This window comes from Populus nigra, chromosome 11 (assembly GCF_951802175.1).
Source record: "Populus nigra chromosome 11, ddPopNigr1.1, whole genome shotgun sequence".
NCBI lineage: Eukaryota > Viridiplantae > Streptophyta > Magnoliopsida > Malpighiales > Salicaceae > Populus > Populus nigra.
The window spans coordinates 13791469-13814038 of NC_084862.1; the positions used below are offsets into that span (position 1 = coordinate 13791469).

Genomic DNA, 22570 nt, shown 5'->3' on the forward strand with positions numbered 1-22570 from the left:
CCTCGTCAAATGCATCTCCCCTCCTCTTTACTTTAATTATTCCCTCATCGATCAAATAACCTATCAACTCCTCCCTTTCAATCCAATAATCTTCGGGAAATAATGCACAGTACAAGAGACATTGTTGTAGTGCTTCATCACCTAACCGATCATAACTAAACCTCAATAACTTGAATACTTTCTTGTCCCTAAATTCTGATTCTCTCAATTTCATCAATGTATTCCTCCACTGATGGTGGTCATCCACTCCCCTCAAGCTTCCTGCCACTGTAATAATTCCCAATGGCAAACCATCACATTCCCTTGCAATAGCTTTCGCAATTCCTTCCACTTTTGATGAAAGTGCTATGTCACGTCCAAGATTCTCCTTGAACAAAGTCCAAGCTTCTCCCTCGGAAAGTGGCTTCACTTGGATTTTGTGATCGCAAGCAATTCCATGACAAACTGTTTCTGATCGAGTTGTCAAAATCAGCTTACATCCTTTCAACTTCTCAGGAATTCCCACTCTGTCAAGTTCAAAATTGTTCCACAAATCATCTAAAATGAGAATCCATTTTTGTTTCTTTCTTAGTTCTTCTGACAATTTGACAGCTCTATGCAGTTCATTATTTTTTCTTGAAAGATCTATATCAAGATGCTCAGCAATAAGATTCTGCAATTTGTTAATGCTGAAATCTTGAGACACAGTCACCCACCAAACGTGATCATAAATATTTGGTCTTTGTAGAAGCTCATTATGGATATGTTGCAAAATTGTGGATTTACCAACTCCCCCCATCCCATAAATGCCAATGGTCGAGACATCTACATCCATTAACAAAGACCATATCACCTCCGTATTCTCTTCGAATGCTTGACCCACTGGCTTTGTAGAGCTAGTAGGTAATGGAACTCCTGTAGTCTTGTTGTATTTCAGACTTTCAGAAGATCTAGCTCCAGCACCAACCTGCACTGATCTTCGACTATTCTCCACATCCTCCTCCACTGGTTCTGTCCTCGGTCTGCTCTCGAGTGCCCCTTCGGAAACTCCATCTTCTTGTGCTCTCATTCCGGTCATGCTTACTACGTCGTTTCCTGCTATTGCATGTGAAGAAATCCTCTGTTCCCCTACTCTGAGTTCTACAACCTGAACTTCTCTTTGTACCCTTCCAATACCTCCTCCCATATTTTCATTCTCAATGTTTTGTTCTTGTGGACAAGTTGAAATTCCACAATCATTAACATTGATTGATCTTGCTGTGATTTTATGTCTTTTGTTGCCACCACACATAGCTAGAAAGGCTGCTTCTTGAACTTCTTTAGTCACCCCACGACAAATGGCAACATTATGCCCTCTCTCTCCGGATAAATGCCATTTGATCCTTGAAATGGAAGTTTTAATGGCATATGTATGTGGACAAAACTTACACTTCATGCTGCCATCAGCCCTATATTCAACATAATTCCAAAACGGATCATTTGATCCAACCATTTCGACCTATAGAAAAAAAAGGAGTCAAAATAAAGAATAAAAATCATATCTGGATAGATGAGAAACTACTTCAGTGTTGTTACCCTTAGTTTGCTATTACAATTGATAGTTAGTTTATTGCACAATCATAGCGGGGAAAAGACGACGATAATTCAGTTAGACTTCTTACTTGTTGAGTATTTAAACCCCTAATTTGACTTTGCAGGGAAGTGTCAAGGCCAGGATTTGAGGCATTTGGCCTAGCAGTTTGATTTTGCAATCCTCGGACTTTGAGGTTATCCATTTGTGACCTATATAAAAATGAAGTGATCATATTATAAAACCTTTCAAAATTTGGTAGTCTCTCTTAAACAGTAAAAATCAATGGTGTATCTAATTATCAAAAAGGTGTTAATACCGTGTTAGAACACAACAGCTAGAAGTCAATCAGTACCTCGTAGAGTTGCCAGAGTTTCGAGGCACGAAGTTCTCTTGTTGCATATTGTCTATGTCAGGAATTACAGCAGCTTGATCGACTTGTCCTTGATTAGAAAGAAATTGAATCCTGAATCAAAAACCATTCGCAAGCAATATGAAGCATTACATACTTATGATTATCTTGTTTGGTTTATGTTCAAGCTATGATGTTACAGAAAATACTAAAAATGAAAAATTGGATACCGGGGAGCAGGAAAAAAAGGTCCAGGTTGATTGAAGCCACCATGTTGAGAAGTGATTGCGTTCAGTGTCATATAGCCATGTCCCGGCCGAGGTTGATGAATAAAGGAGTTCTGATGCCTGAATAATATTCAAATAGTTAAACATAGAACTGTTATTCTCACAAAAAATATAGATAGAGAGCTCAAAAAGACTTGAAAGATCCTCGTGAATTTCGGTCAAGTTCATTGTTTTCATGATTAAAAAAGTGTATATTCGAGGTTAATACCATTGATTCATTGGAGGTTGAGGTCCAGGTAGCATCGCAGGCACTTGATTGCTCATTGCTAACTGATAATCAGTCCATTGTTGGTCCCTAAATTAGCAACATTTGTTAGTAATTTCTTTATACATATGCATAATTGTTAGCTATTGATCCACTAAGCATTTGATATCATTTTAGCTTACCTCAAAGGCATTGATGGTCCAGGTAACATGGGAATGGCACATCGAGGATCAAATAAATTAGGATGAGGCTGATACCTATATTCAAACATAATGAATTCACTGATAAGTACAACAACAAGAGGAAGAAGAAGAAGAAGTTAAATAATGATTGAAAAACTTTTTCTTTTTTTTTTCAGAAAATACTAAACATGAAAAATTGGATACCAGGGAGCAGGAGAAGAAGGTCCAGGTTGATTGAATTCACCATGCTGTGATGTGGTTGCGTTCGGTGTCATATAGCCATGCCCCGTCTGAGGTTGATGAATGAAGGAATTATGATGCCTAATTCAATGGACATTGTAGCAAATTGGAGTAAGCATGAGTACTCACCATTGTTTCAGGAAATGAAGTTGGAAAAGGAGTTGTTTGTTGAATACTATCGTTGATCACATTGCTCTGTCCACCTTGATCATTGCATAATATGGAGCCTTGGTTGACTGGAACCTCCGATGCCGGCCTGCTTCCATGGAATAATATAGAGGATAAACTGAAGAATAACTAAATTGCAAGCAATCATCTTGTGATAAAATATGTTTAAGAATGACGTACGAGAGAAATAGTGATTCAAGATCGAACTCTGTCAAGTCATCCATAGAAGATGGTGGGAACCCTTCCATCTGACCACAAGTACAAGATGATTAGTACATACTGAGGTGAAAAAAGAAGAGAAAGCACGTAGCAAAGAATATATATATATATATGAGTGGATTAGTGGCTCCTGGGTACACACGTTACGTAAGTCAAAATAAAAGAAAAACAAATAAATGGTGAAAAACATATTTTAATGGCAGTCCCATTAAATTGGAAAAGAAAAGGGTGAATCTAAGAAAAGAAAAGCCTATTTTTTTAATTTTTAATATTAATATATCAAAAAATATTAATTTAATATTTTTTTAAAATAAACAGATTTTTAAATGCACTCAAACATTATTCTAAGTACAAAAACAAATTATGTTTTGATTGCGGGCATAACAATCTTGGATTATGTTGCCGTTTTTTAGTTTACTAGAGAGAGGGCAGAAAGCCTTAAGAAAATAATCTCACATTCTGTGTGGTAGAAACCTGATTTTAAGCCACAAAAAAATAACACGGTAATTGTTATTTTAATTATTAAATGATTAAAAGAAGTGCTTAAATTAAATGATTTAATAAAAGCAAATATTAAATGTTAAATATTAAATGAATAAAAGTGACTAATGAAAGAGGTGCTTAAATTCTACAAACAGCTAGCAGATGGATAGTCGGAATCCCTTGAACACATTTGATATTTTAAATATTCTTATTTTGTTTAATGAAAGGTAATTACCGATCAAGTTATATAATTCATTGAATCATTGTAAGAAAAAAAAAGTTGAAAAATATTGAATAAAAATCAGTGGCAGTCCCATTAATTGGAAAAGAAAAGGGTGAATCTAAAATAAGGAGTTAAAAACAGCAAAGAATCTTGAAAAGACGAAAACAATGAATTCAAGGTTTAGGGTTAATTTAATCAGTATGAACACCACAGGGCATGGATTATAAAATCTGAGAAAAAGATCTATCTATTTATCATGGATTACTTTAAAGATTCAGACAGGATGGAGTACGTACAAATAATTTACCTGGATTCAAGATGTTCTTCAAGTGCTAGCTGGATTCCCTAATAAGGAAGGAAAATAGGGAATTGTATAATGAGATGAGATGTGGAAGAGAATGTCACAGCAGCAAGGTCGCCTCAATAATAATAATTAATTAAAGACGAAAACAATGAATTCAAGGTTTAGGGTTACTTTAATCAGTATGAACACCACAAGGCATGGATTACTTTAAAGATTCAGACAAGATGAAGTACAATTAATTAACCTGGATTCAAGATGTTCTTCAAGTGCTAGCTGGTTTGCTTGAGCAGTGATCAGCCAAAAGAAAAGGAAGAGAAATCACAGATCACAGAAGAATATATGGTTTAGAAAAATAATAAAGTTGCAGCATACATAAATCTAGTTCGCACTGATCATGAGATGTGGAAAGGAAAATAGGGAATTGTATAATGAGATGAGATGTGGAAGAGAATGTTACAGCCGCTAGCTCCCTTAAATAATATTATTTATTAGTAAGGTCGCCTCAATAATAATTAATTAACGTATTGTTTGATATATTATAAGATATATAAAGTTAACGTGTGGACCCGCTCCAATGTTGAAACTTCGAAGAAGATGCTAAGAAAATGTAAACACATGAAATTTTCAAAAAAGAATAGAATATTTATGCATGATGTAAAATTTTTTAAAAAATATTTTTTATTTAGAAATATATTAAAATAATATTTTTATATTTTTTATACTTTATATCATAATATCAAAATAATTAAAAAATATTAAAAAAGTATTTTTAAAAAATACATTGTAACTGTAAAAATAAACCAGTTCTGACATTTAATTTTTTTTTTAATTCAAATACATTGCCTATTACAGTAAAGAAATCAAATCAATACAGATAAATAAATGATCCAAATATAATCCATGACTGAATCCATAAACTACATAATTCCCTTTTCTTTTTTGTTCTTCTTTGGTGCATTTCCCACACGAAATACTCTTTTCAAATTAGGCAGCCCCACTTTTCAACCTCCTTTTTCATCACGTTGTGTCAAAAACAAATTGCCTAAATTTTAGGCTTTAGCAGTTCCTTTTTTGAAATCCTCATCAGAGACTAATTTGTAGCCCTTCAAGATACCTTTTCAACGCATCAAGAATTACAGTAATCCGACATATGAGTGGAAAATTATAATTAAAATACTTAAAAGTGCATTCAGGCTATTTCCAAAAAAAAAAACATTACTATTTTAAGTGCGTCCAGGCTGGTTCAAAGTGAATTCCACGACTCCTAGTCCTGGGCCTTGACTTGTCTGTGAAAGCTTCAACTCTACATTGAAATGTTTTTTCTTAAACTGTGAGAGCTTCATAATAAGCTTTTTGAAATAAATTATTATAATGAAATTAAAAACAAAAATGCTTAAAAAAAACAGAGAGCCGCGTGTTTTCTCTATTGCTACATGGTAAAAGTCTGAGCATATTTATTTATTTATTTTTATTTTTATTTTAATAATAGTACTGTTCTATCTACCGTCTAGAAATCAAGAACGCTAGTTTCATTTAAAAGATTCTAAAGTTTATATTTAGATAAATTAGCAGAAAGGACGAAAACACAATAAATCATAAGAAGCAAAAACCAGAAACAAGCTACCTCAATTCTTGATATACTTCATGGCTGGACCTTATCGTCTTGAACCAGGAATTGATTGCCAACAATCACTTTGTACAGTAAACAGACTTTGTACAGTAAATATAATTTTATCTTTAATTAATTGGTTGGAATTGTTTTCTGAGGAGTCATCTCAAAATTTGAAAATAAAAACAGAAAATAGATCCAGCAAATGATTCCAAATATCTTCTAAAAAGAACAATGAAATATGTTTTTTTATTTACTGTAAGGAAAGATATTAATGGAAAAAATAAAAAAAATCAATTTAAAAAATATATAATAAGTCAAAATCTAGACTTAAAATCTAACTCGTATCAGGTTCTAGTTGAATTGAATAAGAAGGTGGGAAAGGGAGACAGCGAAAAGAGAAAGAGAGAAAAAAGAAAAAAAGAGATCCATATTGTGGCCCGTAGTAGTATTCCGGAGGAGAGGGTCAAAGATGGCGGCTGGTTCAAACGACGAGCTTAATCTCATGAATCATTTTTTAACCTTTATCGTAAGACTTGACACGTGTCCTCCAAACCCTCCTGTCCCTCTTCCGATCCTTGCTAAACCCTTGTTCTGGTCGTAATCATCCATTAGCGTAAACCTATGCTTCTCTTGACTTTGATCCCAATAAGGTTTAAGAAAGAAAATAGTTTTGATTGTTGACCGAGAAGAGGTGGCTGCCCCCCAATACATTCGGCCTCCCGACTCTTATTTGTATGGTCGTCTGTTTCTCCATATCTCAATATTTTTTTTGATAAAAAAACCACCACTTCTCCATATTATATTATAACATATGAAAAGTTAACGTGTGGATCCACCCCAATGTTGAAACTTCGAACAAGCTGCCAAGAAAATGTAAACACATGAAAAATATTTTTTAAAAAAACCCAAAAATCATCTGAGCAAAAAGCCAAGAAAAGTGGCCCACGCTGCGTAAGTTTTTTATTCAAGAACCTAGCTAGAGCTTAGCTTCAAGAGCGGCAAGGACTAAGCTAGGAATGATGCCTCTCACTCCTCCCCCGTCAATGCTAAGGGTTGTTGCAAAGTAAATAGGAAACTTCATCCATTGACAAATCTTTTCTGATCGGTTTGTAAGAATCAGCTTTTGTATGTCTAAAATCAGAAGTCTATGCAGCTCCTCATCTTCATTAGAAATATTCAGACCAATACGTCTTTCATTTCCACCATGTTCTGCACATCACACATAATGACGTCTTTGTTTAGCGATGGAGCACAGAGTTGATCATAATATATATCTTCCATGGTCAAGACACCATGGATCTGTTGGTTGAGATGAATCTCCATCACAACCCAACATCATTAGCTTATCTGCTATCCCCTTTATGAGAAGAAGATTTCGAATTAGTCCATTCATTCCCATCTGTAGGCATCTTTCTCAAGCATCAAGGAGAATTACTTCTGGATTCTGAGTTGCCACTAAAAAACAAAAAACCCTTAATTAAGTTAATATAATTGTTTTGAGATAAACTTTTATTCATATTTCTATTTTTGGGGTATTAAGTTAGATTTAGGTGATTGTAGCCCCACTTTGGGGTATCGAGTCTCCACGGAGACAAATTAAGAGAATAGAAGAAAATATTAAATGATTTAATAGAGAATAAAATTTAATTTTAAATGCAAATTAAAATAAAGCAAGGTGGCCAATGGAGAAAGCACTACTGGAATGCTACAAACAGTAGAGCATCGGGAATCCTTTCAATTATTCTTATTTCGTTTAATAACTCAATTGGAAGTTCAATTCCCAAAATTAAATAAACATAACACCAAATGTAACCCCTTTTGAGAAATCATTCATCACTTTTAAATACGCAAATGATTATCCCTATTACGAAAATTCAACGACAACAACAATATACTCAAGACCAATATTATGGTAAAGAAATTAAATCAATACAGATAAATAAATAATCCAAAAATAATTAAGGAATCAATCCATTTAATCGAAAAAAACATGACTGAATCAATAAACTACATAAATCCCTTTTCTTTTTTCTTTGTTTTTTCTTCTCTGGTGCATGTCCCCCTCGTCTTATTTACGCCAAATGCCCCTCTTTTCAAATGAGGCAGCCCCCTTTTTCTAAAGGAGGCAGCCCCACTTTTTCATCACGTCTCCATGGTCCACACGTTTTCATCAAAAACCTAGATTTTAGGACTTCTGTGGCAGCGACGCACATGCTTTAGTTCTTCTTTTTTTGAAATCCTCATCAGAGACTAATTTGTAGCCCTTCAAGAAACCTTTTCAACGCGTTAAAAATCACAGCAATCCGACATGTGAGTAGAAAGTTGTGATTAAAATACTTAAAAGTGCATTCAGGCTGTTTCCAAGAAAAAAAAACATTACTACTTTAAGTGCGTCCAGGATGGTTCAAAGTGAATTTCACGACTTACCCTTTAATTTCAATTATTTTTATTCACATTTTTGCATTTTATTTCCACTGATAGAACATTTAGAATGCAATGTCGTGCACTCATCAAAACCCCAGGAACGCCAATATCAAGCTTTAGCTTCAAACAACCAGAGGGAGCTTCAGTGCAGTAGAAAACTTCAACATCTACTGTGAAGCTTGATTTGCTATCCAATCTGCACACCAGTTTTCCATTGATACGAAGATACTGTACGTGTTTTTGTTGCCGGAAAGTTGTCGACCAATAATTCTTTATCTTTTTCAAAGTTTTTTTTTTTTGTTTACTTTCTCTCTTTCATCTTGAACCAAAAAACGAACAGCATGAAAATGAATAAAATGAAATTTTGAATCAAAATTAAAAATAAAAAATGCAAAAACTCTAGGGATCAAAATTTTAAAAATCATCTCCCCAGCAGGGTGGCCTCCTTCCACCGAAGATCAACCCACTTTTGACCTAGCACAGCAGCCTCCACCCTCACCTCGGAGCCTTCAGCCACCAAAAAGAGGAAGAACTAAACTTAGATCTGAAAATTGAGAAGAACAGACCCCAGAAAACAGATCTAAAAAAACCAATTAAAACAGACTGTTTGTTGCGTTTTTGGGTGTTTTGCAAGTCACCACCGGTGACGAAAAAAAAAAGGAAAAGAAGCCGTTACAGATCCTCCGGTTGCCTGGATTTTTTGCGGCGGCGCGTGGAGAAGACGCACCGATACTTTTCCAACTGTACCAGAGGCTTCCAGCACTGTTCCCGATTTTATTTTGAGGCCTCTTTTGTAAATCTAAATTGTTTAATGTGTTGTTAGGATTGTTTTGAACATTGGTTATTTTATAAATATGTAAATGTGAATATGTAAGTGTGAGTGTGTGAGTGAATATAGTAAAAAGTGATGTGATTTGTGTTTGCTTTTAATGTTAAAATCAAAAGGATAAAAAATATAAAAAGATAAGAAATAAATAAAATGTTTTAATTGCCAAATCTCTCAAACAAAATAAAAAAAATTGCATGGCACTCCACATGAAAGTAATTTAATAATTAGTTTATTAAAATTTGTTTATTAAAGTTTTGAGAATTTGATTTATATTTTAAAAAAATATTAAAAGATGGTTTTTTTTAATTTCTAGAATTATGTATTTATATGCAAGATATGTTTTGATATTAAATAAAAAGTTAGTTAATAAAACAATTGCAAAATCTTTAAATTGTATTAAGTCACAAAGCAATTTATATAAGGTAGGGTAGGGTGTGTTAAGAAATGCTAATATTTTTTTTTAATTATAATTAATTTTTTATTCATGAATTTATGATAAAATTAGTATATTTAGATTTTTTAATGACACTAAACAAATCAAATGAACCAAATAATAAATAACGACTTGTAATCAAATAAACAAACAAAACTTATCATTAACACCACGGTGGTCATTTCCGACATATATAAATCTAGTTCTTACTTCGCATTATCGTTATTAGATCCGGCTCGGGGGTTGATCTGGTCAAGAGGCCGGATCCCGAGTTTTATGGGTCAACTCAAAAAAATTATAAAAAAATAAAATTTTAATATTTTATATGAAATTTTTTTAAAAAAATCTATATAAATATAGGCTATACATATCGTAAATAATGAAGTTTAAAAGAATATTTTAAAAAGTTTTTTATCCCACATTAAAAAAACATAACTTTTTTTTTGGAACATAGAGTGTATATATTAATGAGTTTCAAATCCAACATTAAAAAAACATAGCTTTTTCTTGTGAACATATAATATACATACTAATAGGTTTTAAATCTCATATCTAAAAAGATACTCTCTGCCTAGTTGATGAGGCAAATATCAGGTCTTCTATCTCCACTACTCCCTGCTAACTCTTTGCCTCATATCTTTAGTTATATCTAGCAGTTTGGCCTAGTAGTTTGATTTTTGCAATCCTCTGAGTTTGAGGTTATCCATATGTGACCTGTATAAAAATGAAGTGATCATATTATAAAACCAAAAATCAATGGTGTATCTAATTATCAAAAAGGTATTAATATTGCTAGGAAGTTAACGTGTGGACCACCCCAATTATGAAGCTCGGAAGAAGATGCCTAGAAAATGTAAACACGTGAATATTGGAAACAATAACATCCTTTCCTTTTTAAAATGTTTTTTATTTAAAATAATTTTTTTTATTTTTTAAAAAATTTTTTTGATAAAAAAATAATAATTTAAAAAGAAAAAAAATCAAAGTCTTAACAATGACATATTAAATATGTGATTAATAGCAGGTGATTGCTTTTGTTTTTAGTTGTTTTTTCAAAAAAGATAATAGATTTGTTTTATTGTTTTTTTTATAATTTTAATGTATTAATATTATAAATAAATAAATAAATTATATAGTCTATTTCCAAACCAATCCGATATTGAAGGACAAAATAAAAAAAAATTAATTAAAAAAATTAAAAGATATAAAACAAAAAAAAACATATTCGATCAGTGGGTAAATCTGTCAAATATATAAATCTGGTAACTTGGTTTAGCACATCAAACTCATGAATAAGGTTATGGACTCTAGTAGGATTATAATTTTTTTAAAATTTCTTTTTTTTTAACAATATAATAATAAAAATAGATAATCATAAAATTAAACACCAACAATATGAATATATATTTTTTTAGATCGCGATAACCTCATATAAAGAAAAATAAAACCAATTATGAAACTAAATTCTAAACTAACCCAAATATAAAATAGAAAACAAATTTTAAAAAATGATAATAAAAAAGGGAAAGGGAAGAAAAAAAAAAAGAAAAATAAAAAAGTAAAGCACTATGAATTATTTATAATTCATAATGAATTGGATGTGGTCGAATAGTGGTTCTCCCACACCTTTTCAACGCGTCAAGAATCATAACAATCCGACATGTGGGTGGAAAGTTGTGATTAAAATACTTAAAGTGCATCCAGGCTGTTTCACACGTTGAAGCTTCAGTGCAGTAGAAAACTTCAACATCTACTATGAAGCTTGATTTGCTATCCAATCTGCACATCAGACGTTTTTTCTTTCATTTTAAACTCCTGAATTAAAAAGTGAACAAAATAAAATTTTAGATTAAAATTAAAAATAAAAAAAATACTGCATGTTTTTTTGTTGCCGGAAAGTTGTCAACCAAGAAATTTTTATATTTTTACAATTTTTTTTATGAATTTATTTCTTTCATCTTAAATTCGTGAATAAAAAATTAAACAAAATAAAATTTTAGATTAAAACTAAAACTAAAAAATATAAAATGCAAAAATTCTAGGAACAGAATTTTAAAACTCATGCCTATGCTGCTTTCTAGTTTTAGTATTAAATTTGATTTTTGAATGGTGTGTTTGTTTTTTGGAAAGTGATTTTCAGAAAATCACTTTCTAAACTTTTATATATTTATTTGTCATTAGAAAAATTGATTAGCAGAAAATATTTTGCGGTCAATAGAAAATATTTTCCAGTTACAAAAAATTTTAACTTGATTTCCAGAAAAATTTAGCTTACATGATCATGCACTTTTCCATAACCATGGAAATTATTTTTTTTCCAACTCCCTTCTACAAATTTATATTTTTAGCCCTCGATCTATAAAGTATGATTTGCTATCTAATCTACACAACAGTTTTCCATCAACACAAAGATGATCGTGTTTTTTTTTTTGTTAGAAAATTATCAACCAGTAACTTTCTATTTTTTTTGAAGTTTTTCATTTACTTTTTTTTCTTTTATATTAAAACTATAAATTAAAAAATAAACAAAATAAAATTTTAAATTAAAACTAAAAATAAAAATGCAAAAGCTCTAGGATCAGAATTTTAAAAAACACATAGGCTACTTTCTGGTTTCAGTATCATATTTGATTTTCAAAGTTTCAATTATTTTTAATGAATTGAAATAAATAAAATTTTGTCAAGTCAAACGTCAATTTAACTTAACGTTGAAGCCTTTTTTTTTAGAACTCCTTGACAAGTTAATTAAAACAAGTTATCAGCCTCAAATCTCCATCATCATAATCTATAAAGATAAAATTGAAAATAAAATAATTAGTGATTAAAAAAAACTAAGAGATAAAAAAATATTTTAATCTATAGTGTTTTCTCTCCGGTACATGCTAAAAGCCTGGGCAGTTTTTTCTGTTTTAATTTTAATAATAATTCTGTTCTTTCTATCCCAAGAAATCGAGAATGCTAGTTTCATTCATCAAGATTCTAAATCCTATATACAGATAAACTCAAGAATGTGTCTTCTCTCTCTCTCTTTTTATTTTTAATCTGTATTATATATATTTTTTAAATAATTTATTGCTAGTTAATGATATAAGATGATTTATAATAGTGAATAGATCTATTATTTTATTAAGTTACTTTAATGATAAATCAATATAGTATTTTTTTTTATTTTTTGGATTTTCATCTTGGAGAAACTCGATAAGGATGAAAATATAATATTAATCAAACTTCAAATTATAATTATTTATCTATCGAGTTAAAAGAAAGGTACAAAGGGACGAAGGATTATTTCAATATTAACTAATAAGAATATCCTTGTTGATTTAAAGGACTATTTTCATCAATCATATCAAAAATGATTGAAGAAATGAATATTATTGAATATGAGCAAATTTAAGGTTACAATCAATTAGTATTCTTACAACGGAAGAATTACCACTAAAACTTTACAAAGGGACGAAGGACATCCTTTGCATTAGGATGCTCCCACTCCACTACTGTCTCCCACCATTCTTTTGGACATGCTCGGATTTTTTTAAGAGAAGGGGGAGGAGATGGCTGGCTATTTTCATGCAACGGAAGACAAATTGGCATCCTTTTCAGCTTCTGACAATTGAGTATAGTAATTTCTTCAAGAGAATTGCAAGTCAGTTTTGCACTGCAAATGCTTTTCAGTTCTGGTAAACAATACAAACTCAGATAAATTAACTTTGGGAGTATTAATTCCGTGATGGAATTGGAGGTGCTGCTTTCTTCATCTGTTGTTCCTATTATCCCCTCCATTTTCTCACAGTGCTTCACTTCAATCCTTTCCAGGTTTACGAGGTTTGGCAGCAACACTAGTGGGAACAGCTTCTTCATACTGTTACATCCATCACAATAAAACTCTTTAAGACCAGAAAACATACCATTATATAATGGCAATGGTGGTGGAGCAGAGCAGAACCAAGAAGATGAAACCAAGCTCTCCATGCTTTTGCAATCCTGAATGTTGATGTGCTCCAGTTCAGGTGCATTCTCTAATGACAAAACATCACATAAACTTCTTTCATCGTTGAAAAGACAAACCACTCCTTGAATGTTATTTAAGAACATGACCTGAAAATCTCTCTCTCTGTTGATACCAAAATAACCCAACCCAGCTGTTTTACTTGGAAAATCATCAATGTCTGCCCAATAATCTTCATACACCATTCCTACTAAAATTTTATATGTGCTTAATGATTGAATCCCATCCGAAGATCTGAGATACTCCACGAAGTCAGAGAAACCGAAATGGCATTCCAAAGTTTCCAAATTTCTCAAGGATCCTACTTCCTTTCCTTTAACTGTTATCGGAGCATAACAATCCCCCATAAACTCTTCTAGTACAAAGACTTGCAGGTGAGAGAGTTTTGGTAATATCCCACTAGGAAACTCCTTTTCACCACATCCATTCATTCTAAGATACCTCAGGTTGGTTAGGCATTCCATTCCTTGCGGCATCTTTTCAAGTGTAGTGTCAAAGAGATCCAACCTCTTCAGTGCCCTGAGCTTCTTTAATGATGGAACATGTCTTAAGTCGTAACAATCATTGAGCAATAATGCATTGAGACTCACCAAATCAGAGACAGAGTTTGGCAAATTTTCAATACCTGTGCAAGACAGATCGAGTACCTTGAGCCCATGCAATTGCTTGAAAAATGAATCCCCAATAAATCTCAACCCTTCATTATCACATAGAAATAGAGTTGACAGATTTAGACATTTTGGTGAATGGCTGGAAGGAATTTCTTCAAATCTGTTTTGCATTAGTGAGACTATCCTCAGGTTCTCCGTCCACTCCTCTACATCTGGGAATTCTTTTAATTGCGCACCTGCTTCAACCATGACTTGAGAGTTGTCTTGCAGTATTCGGATGGCCATGTCTCTAATCAAGTCATGCATCTTGACATGTCTAATATCATCATAATCCATTTGAGCATTTTCCAATAGGCAGACATTTTCAAGTCTATTAAGCATTGTGTGGCCCTCATCAAATGCATCTCCCCTGCTCCTCTTTCCTTTAATTATCCCCTCATCGATCAAATAATCTATCAACCTCTCCCTTTCAATCTCATTATCTTCAGGAAATAATGCACAGTATAAGAGACATTCTTGTAGTGCTTCATCACCTAACCGATCATAACTAAACCTCAATAACTTGAATACCTTCTCATCCATGTCCCTAAATTCTGATTCTTTCAATTTCTTCAATGTATTCCTCCACTCATGTAGATCATCTACTCCCCTCAAGCTTCCTGCCATTGTAATAATTCCCAATGGCAAACCAGCACATTCTCTTACAATAGCTTTCGCAATTCCTTCCACTTCTGGTGAAAATGCTATGTCATGTCCAAGTTTCTCCATGAACAAAGTCCAAGCTTCTCCTTCGGAAAGTGGCTTCACTTTGATTTTTTGGTGGCAAGCCATCCGATAACAAACCGTTTTTGATCGAGTTGTCATAATCAGCTTGGATCCTTTCAACGAGACAGGAATTCCCACTTCCTCAAGCTCAAAATTGTTCCATAAATCATCTAAAATGAGAATCCATTTTTGAATCTTCCTTAGTTCTTCTGACAATTTAGCAGCTCTATGCAGATCATCATCTTTGCTTGAAAGGTTTAGATCAAGATGTTTAGCAATAAGATTCTGCAATCTATTAATGCTAAAATCTTGAGACACAATCACCCACCAAACATGATCACAAATATCTTGTCTTTGTAGAAGCTCATTATGGATATGTTTTAGTATTGTTGTTTTACCAACTCCCCCCATCCCATAAATACCAATGGTTGAGACTTCATCATCCATTAACAAAGACCATATCATCTTTGTATATTCTTCAAATGCTCGACCCACTAGCTTTTTAGAGCTAGTAGGTAATGGAACTCCTCTAGTCTTGTTGTATTTCAGACTTTCAGAAGATCTAGCTCCTGCGCCAGCCTGCACTACTGATCTTCCACTATTCTCCACATCCTCCTCCTCCATTGGTTCTGTCCTCCCTCTAACCATGTCCAGCGCATCATGCCTATTTACATCATTGTTTACTGATGGAGCACAAGGTTGATCATAACATCTTCCAATGTCAAGACAAAATTGGGATGAATCTCCTCGAGGCTCCAGAAGCTGCACTTGCTCTGTTCTTGGTATAGTCACAAATGCATCATGCTGAAAAGATCCTTCACCAGTGTTTTCCATGTCATTTTCTGCTTGTAAATGCGACTGAATTCTCTCTTCTCCGGGACCTTGTTCCACGCCTTGAACTCCCACTTGTACTGCTTTGCTTTGTTCCAACGATCGATCCACTGGTTCTGTCCTCGGTCTGCTCTCGAGTGCCCCTTCGGAAACTCCATCTTCTTGTGCTCTCATTCCGGTCATGCTTACTACGTCGTTTCCTGCTATTGCATGTGAAGTAATCCTCTCTTCCCCTACTCCGGGTTCTACAACCTGAACTTCTCTTTGTACCCTTCCAATTCCTCCTCCCGTATTTTCAATCTCAATGTTTTGTTCTTGTGGACAAGTTGAAATTCCACACTCATTAACATTGACTGAACTTGCTGTGCTTTTATGTCTTTTGTTGCCGCCACAGATAGCTAGAAAGGCTGCTTCTTGAACTTCTGTAGTCACCCCAGGACAAATGGCAACATTATGCCCTCTCTCTCTTGATAAATGCCATTTGATCCTCGAAATGGAAGTATCCTTGGCATATGTATGTGGACAAAACTTACACTTCATCCTACCATCAGCCCTATATTCGACATAATTCCAAAACGGATCATTTGATCCAACCATTTCGACCTATAGAAAAAAAGGGGGGGTCAAAATATAGAATAAAAATCAGTCAAAATAAAGAATAAAAATCCTATCTGGATGGATGAGAAACTACTTCAGTGCTGTTACCCCTATTTTTCTATTAAAATTGATGGTTAGTTTATAGCATAATCATAGGGGGAAAAAAGACGACAATAATTCAGTTAGACTTCTTACTTGTTGAGTATTTAAACCCCTATTTTGACTTTGCAAGGAAGTGTCAGGGCCAGGATTTGAGGCATTTGGCGTAGCAGTTTGATTTTGCAATCCTCGGACTTGGAGGTTATCCATCTGTGACCTATATAAAAATGAAGTGATCATATTATAAAACCTTTCGATAATTGGTAGTCTCGCTTAAGCACTAAAAATCAATGGTGTATCTAATTATCAAAAAGGTATTAATACTGTGTTAAAACACGACAGCATATATATTGCCAAAGTTTGATCAGTACCTAGTAGAGTTGCCAAAGTTTCGACGCACAAAGTTCTCCTGTTGCATATTGTCTATATTAGGAATTATAGCAGCTTCATCGACTTGTCCTTGATTAGAAAGAAATTGAATCCTGAATCCAAAATCATTCACAACCAATATGAAGCATTACAAACTTATGATTATCTTGCTGGGTTCATGTTTTTACTTTCCTAATTGAAACACTAAATTCTTTTTTTTTAAAAGAAAATACTAAACATGAAAAATTGGATACCGGGAAGCAGGAAAAGAAGGTCCAGGTTGATTGAAGCCACCATGTTGTGAAGTGGTTGCGTTCGGTGTCATATAGCCATGTCCCGGCTGAGGTTGATGAATATTGGAGTACTGATGCCTGAATAATATTCAAATAGTTGAACTTAACTGTTATTCTAACTTGGTTGATTTTCTAGTTCTTTTATGTGCAAAAAAAAAAAAAAGAGATAGAGAGCTCAAAAAGACTCGAAAGATCCTCGTCAATTTTGGTCAAGTTTATTGTTTTCATGATTAAAAAAGTGTATATTCGAGGTTAATACCATTGATTCAATGGAGGTTGAGGTCCAGGTAGCATCGCAGGCACTTGATTGCTCATAATTGGTAACTGATAATTAGTCCATTGTTTGTCCCTAAATAAGCAACATTTGTTAGTGATTTCTTTATACATATGCATAATTCTTTGCTATTAATCCACTAAGCATTTGATATCATTTTAGCTTACCTCAAAGGCATTAATGATCCAGGTAACATGGGATTGGCACATTGAGGATCAAATAAATTAGGTTTAAGCTGATACCTATATTCAAACATAATGAATTCACTGATAAGTACAACAACAAGAGGAAGAAGAAGAAGAAGTTAAATAATGATTGAAAAACTAATTTTTTTTTTAACAGAAAATACTAAAAATGAAAAATTGGATACCGGGGAGCAGGAAAAGAAGGTCCATGTTGATTGAAGCCACCATGTTGTGAAGTGGTTGCGTTCGGTGTCATATAGCCATGTCCCGGCTAAGGTTGATGAATAAAGGAATTATGATGCCTTGATGGAGTTTTGAGGCCAATTTTATATAAAACTTAATGATAAAAAAATATCATAAAAAAATGTCTAAATCTCCCATTGTTGCCTGTTTGTTTAACAATAAACAATTTGAAGATGCTCGGGATAAGAACATAAAATTTTTTTGTATAATACAAACACTTGCTAATTCAATGGACATTGCAGCAAATTGGAGTAAGAATCAGTACTCACCATGGTCACATTGTTCTGTCCACCTTGATCATTGCATAATATGGAGCTTTGGTTGTCTGGAACCTCCGGTGGCAGCCTGCTTCCATGGACAGTGACATTATTAGTTTTTGTCAATAATAGGATAAACTGAAGTAACTAAATTGCAAGCAATCATCTTCTGATAAAATATGCTTAAGAATGACGTACGAGTGAAGCTCAAGCTCGGACAGTAGTGATTGAAGATCGAGCTCATCCGATATCATGTTGACATCCTCTTCTATAGAAGATGGTGGGAATCCTTCCATCTGACCAGAAAAGATCAGAAAAGAGAAAAGGAAACTGAGGTTTAAAAAGAACAGAAAGCACAGATCAGAAAAGAATTTATATATATATATATATGACTTTCTTGTTTGTTAAAGAAATTCGGATGAAAAATATGAAATATAAATGTTGTTGTTAATGATTTAATCCTTTGCCTTTTAAGATAAATTATCATACTCAAATTCTTTTTATGATAGATAGAAAGATGCAGGATAACTGTTTGGGGAGCAAAACAAATGCAAGATTATTTTAACCCTTAGTTACGCATCATAAAACACACACAAAAATAATAATAGGATATTGTTTAGTTCAAAAAGATTCAGGTAATTATTGATCAAGTTAATTCATTGAATCATTGTAAGAAAATAAAAAGTTGAAAAATATTGAATAAAAATGAATGGCAGTCCCATTAATTGGAAAAGAAAAGGGTGAATCTAAAATAAGGAGTTAAAAACGGCAAAGAATTTTGAAAAGACGAAAACAATGAATTCAGTATTAATTTAGTATGAACTCTCTCCACAAGGCATGGATTATAAAATCCGAGAAAAAGATCAATTTATTTATCATGGATTCCTTTAAAGATTCAAACCATATATAGTTAAATGCATACAAACAAAAACACCAACAAGATGAAGAAGATGAAGTACAAATAATTAACCTGGATTCAAGATGTTCTTCGAGCGCTGGTTTGATTGAGCAGTATTCAGCCAAAAAAAAAAACAGAAGAGAAATCACATAAATCTAGTTCGCACTGGTTAGATGTGGAAAGGAAAAGAGGTAGAAGATGATGAGTATATGATTTAGAAAAATAATAAAGTTGCAACCCACTACTTTACCTGCCAAATATTATATTATAAGATATAGGAAGTTAACGCGTGGACCACCCCAACTATGAAGCTTTAGAAGAAGATGCCTAGAAAATGTAAATACATGAATATGAGAAACAATAATATACTTTGCTTTTTAAAATATTTTTTATTTAAAATAATTAAAATAATAAGTTTTTGAAAAGCATGTGCTCTAACAATAACAGATTAAATATGTGATTAATAACATGTGATTAAAGGTTTTCAGTCGATGCCATTACATACACGCAGTCAAAGACTCCATCCTTACTTTTAATAAACAAAACCTACATGTGATTATTTTTTTTAAAATATAAAAATAAAATGTCAAGAGTGAAGAAAGTTTGTTGGTGATATTATCAAACCTGGTTAGGGGAGTTAATATTAAAATCTTTTAATTTAATTTTTTATTTAATTTAAGTTTTTAATTAAATTGTAAGGGAATTAACTCAATTTAAATTGATCAATATCTAAATGTAACTTGGAAGACTGATAAAGCATGACTTAACTTTGAAAAAAAAAAATTGAGTTGTTTGTTGAATACTATCGTTGACCACATTGGTATCCACCACCATGTTCTGTCCACCTTGATCATTGCATGATATGGAGCCTTGGTTGACTGCAACCTCCGGTGCCGGCCTGCTTCCATGGAATAATATATAGGATAAACTGAAGAATAACAAAATTGCAAGCAATCATCTTCTGATAAAATATGCTTAAGAATGACGTACGAGAGAAGCTCAGACATATTGAATGGATCTTCTGATTGAAAATCTAGTGATTCAAGATCGAACTCTGTCAAGTCATCCATAGAAGATGGGAGGAACCTTTCCATCTGACCACAAGTACAAGATGATTAGTACATACTGAGGTGAAAAAAGAACAGAAAGCACATAGCAAAGAATATATATATATATATATATATATATATATATATATATATATATGAGTGGATTAATGGGTACACACGCAGTGGCGGAGCCAGGTTTTTTTTAGATGAGGGGCAAAGTAACAAATATTTGATATTATACATTATGTATTATATAGATATGCATTATATAGAGAAGTTAATTTGAAATATATGTACTAATTCATATCAAATAAAATTAATGTAAAAATACTTTCAAAATAAAAAAATAACTTGTGTTAATTTGTTTTTTTTCACAGTTTGGTTTTTCGGTTATTTTTTTTTTCTCGATTTAATCAGTTTTTCGAGGGTTTTTTCAACCCTAAAGTTAAAAATAGCTAATTTGAATTAATTGATAACTAATAAAAAAAATTAAATCTGCTAGATATTATTAATATTAATATAAAAAGAATTAAAGAAAAAAAAGATTAAGGGGGCAATTGCCCCCTCATTACTCTACGTGGCTCCGCCACTGTACACACGTTACGTAAGTCAAAATAAATAAAAAACAAATAAATGGTGAAAAGCATATTTTAATGGCAGTCCCATTAATTGGAAAAGAAGAGGGTGAATCTAAGAAAAGAAAGCCTATTTTTTTAATATTAATATATAAAAAATATTAATTTAATATTTTTTTTTAAATAAACAAATTTTCAAATGCACTCAAGCATAATTCTGAGTACAAAAACAAATTATATTTTAATTGTGGGCATAACAATCTTGGCAGTACCGTTGCCGTTTTCTAGTTTACTAGAGAGAGGGCAGAAAGCCTTAAGAAAATAATCTCACATTCTCTGGAGTGTCGATTCCACATTGAAGCAAATTAAAAGAATAAAAGCAAATATTAAATGATTTAGAGTGTGTTTGGTATTGCGGTAGCTGTTGTGGTTGTGGTTTAAAAAAAATTGTTTTATAAAAAGTACTTTTAGTTGAGGTTGATTTAAAAAAAATAGGTGTTTGGTTAAAACTGTGGTTGAAATTGAGGTTGAAGAAAAAGTAGTTTAATGTGTTTGGTTAAAAGAATGCTTTTCAAATTGAGGTTATATATATTGATGGTTTTTAATTTAAATATTGTAGATTTAACTACTGTTATTACATTATGAAATAAATAATATTGATATCAAATATTTTTTATTATTCCATTAAACTATGTGCAATTTCATCACGTACGAAATATATCTAACAAGGACTATATTTTCCATGGTTTCTTAAGTGCGCAACAACAAAAACTGAATTTTTTGTTACGTCATCAAACGATCTCCTTCTAATTTTTTGAACAAAACACAATTACAAATAAAAATAAAAACTGAATTTTTTTAACTAGGTCAGACCCAACAAGAACATAATTGGGCTTGCAATCAAATTCTGTAAATGTTACGTCATCAATTGATCTCCCTTCTAATTTATGTAGTGTTACTAAATAATATTAAACACTAGTTTTTCGAGTAAAATATAATTTTTTAAAAAAATATTTTTTTTTAATGTAAGTAGGTATTCACCTAGCACTGTTCACGTGAACAGTGACAAGGTGACTTATATTTAGCTGGACACCAGATGAATATAATTAACCTAGACACTGTTCACTCCAAGTGAACAGTGCACAGGTGAATTGGTTGCAAACGTGAGAAGCAGCTCTCAACTGCTTCTCACGAAACGGTGTTTCACCAAAAATATACATGGGTCCCACATAAAAAGCAGGTGAGTTTTTATGTTACCAAACGTAATGTTTATGCGGTTAGCTTTAAAAGCAGAAGTTACCGCGTAAACAAACACCCTCTTAATAGAAGTGACTAATGAAAAAAGTGCTTAAATTCTACAAACAGCAGATGGATAGTCGGAATCCCTTGAACACATTTGTTAATTCATGAATCAGTAAAAAACAATTTCACTGAAAAATATTGGATAAAAATTAATGGTTTGGCAGTGCCATTAATCTGAAAAATATTGGATAAAATAAGCTTCTCCCTCAAAAAGTGGCTTCACTTGGATTTTGTGATGGCAAGCAATTTGATGTCAAATTATTTCTGATCAAATTATCAAAATCAGCTTGCATCCTTTCAACGAGACAGGAATTCCAACTTCGTATAGCTTAAAATTGTTCCACAAATCATCTAAAATGAGAATCCATTTTTGTTTCTTCCTTAGTTCTTCTGACAATTTGGCAGCTCTATGCAATTCATCATTTTCTCTTGAAAGATCTAGATCAAGATGTTTAGCAATAAGATTCTGCAATCTATTAATGCTAAAATCTTGAGACACAGTCACCCACCAAATATTATCACAAATATCTGGTTTTTGTAGAAGCTCATTATGAATATGTTGCAGTATTGTGGATTTACCAACTCCCCCCATCCCATAAATGCCAATGATTGAGACTTCATCATCCATTAACAAAGACCATATCAAATTTGTATTCTCTTCAAATGCTCGACCCACTAGCTTTTTAGAGCTAGTAGGTAATGG

At 32.5% G+C, this 22570-nt stretch overlaps 2 protein-coding genes across 2 annotated transcripts in view; both read right to left on the reverse strand.

Moving 5' to 3' along the window:
* LOC133668450 (uncharacterized) overlaps positions 1 to 4445 on the reverse strand; it is a 70904-nt gene extending 66459 nt beyond the window's left edge. The window contains exons 1-9 of the mRNA XM_062088307.1: positions 4216 to 4445; positions 3164 to 3231; positions 2945 to 3071; positions 2780 to 2865; positions 2576 to 2650; positions 2397 to 2483; positions 2132 to 2248; positions 1905 to 2015; positions 1641 to 1761 (exon numbers count right to left, since the gene is read on the reverse strand). Coding sequence (XP_061944291.1) covers positions 1641 to 1761; positions 1905 to 2015; positions 2132 to 2248; positions 2397 to 2483; positions 2576 to 2650; positions 2780 to 2865; positions 2945 to 3071; positions 3164 to 3231 — 792 coding nt within the window. The 5' untranslated portion in view covers positions 4216 to 4445. The remainder of the gene's footprint in view (positions 1 to 1640; positions 1762 to 1904; positions 2016 to 2131; positions 2249 to 2396; positions 2484 to 2575; positions 2651 to 2779; positions 2866 to 2944; positions 3072 to 3163; positions 3232 to 4215) is intronic.
* Positions 4446 to 12869: 8424 nt separating this feature from the next.
* On the reverse strand, positions 12870 to 20102 carry LOC133668452 (probable disease resistance protein At4g27220). The gene is made up of 12 exons (XM_062088311.1): positions 19932 to 20102; positions 19710 to 19839; positions 19014 to 19268; positions 18242 to 18339; positions 18056 to 18131; positions 17729 to 17814; positions 17526 to 17600; positions 17344 to 17433; positions 17046 to 17162; positions 16794 to 16904; positions 16519 to 16639; positions 12870 to 16329 (listed from the first exon to the last, which is right to left on the reverse strand). Exons 4-12 carry the CDS (start codon positions 18337 to 18339, stop codon positions 12949 to 12951), a joined length of 4155 nt encoding a protein of 1384 aa, XP_061944295.1. The 5' UTR covers positions 19014 to 19268; positions 19710 to 19839; positions 19932 to 20102; the 3' UTR covers positions 12870 to 12948.
* Between the last annotated feature and the right edge of the window lie 2468 nt (positions 20103 to 22570).

Coding starts and splice junctions, on each gene's coding strand:
- LOC133668452 (XM_062088311.1), bottom strand. CDS start 18,339: ATGGAAGGATTCCCACCATCTTCTATAGAAGAGGATGTCAACATGATA. Junction 17,815..18,055: donor GACAGAACAATGTGACCATG/GTGAGTACTGAT, acceptor CATCAACCTTAG/CCGGGACATGGCTATATGAC. Junction 17,434..17,525: donor GGATCATTAATGCCTTTGAG/GTAAGCTAAAAT, acceptor TTGCTTATTTAG/GGACAAACAATGGACTAATT.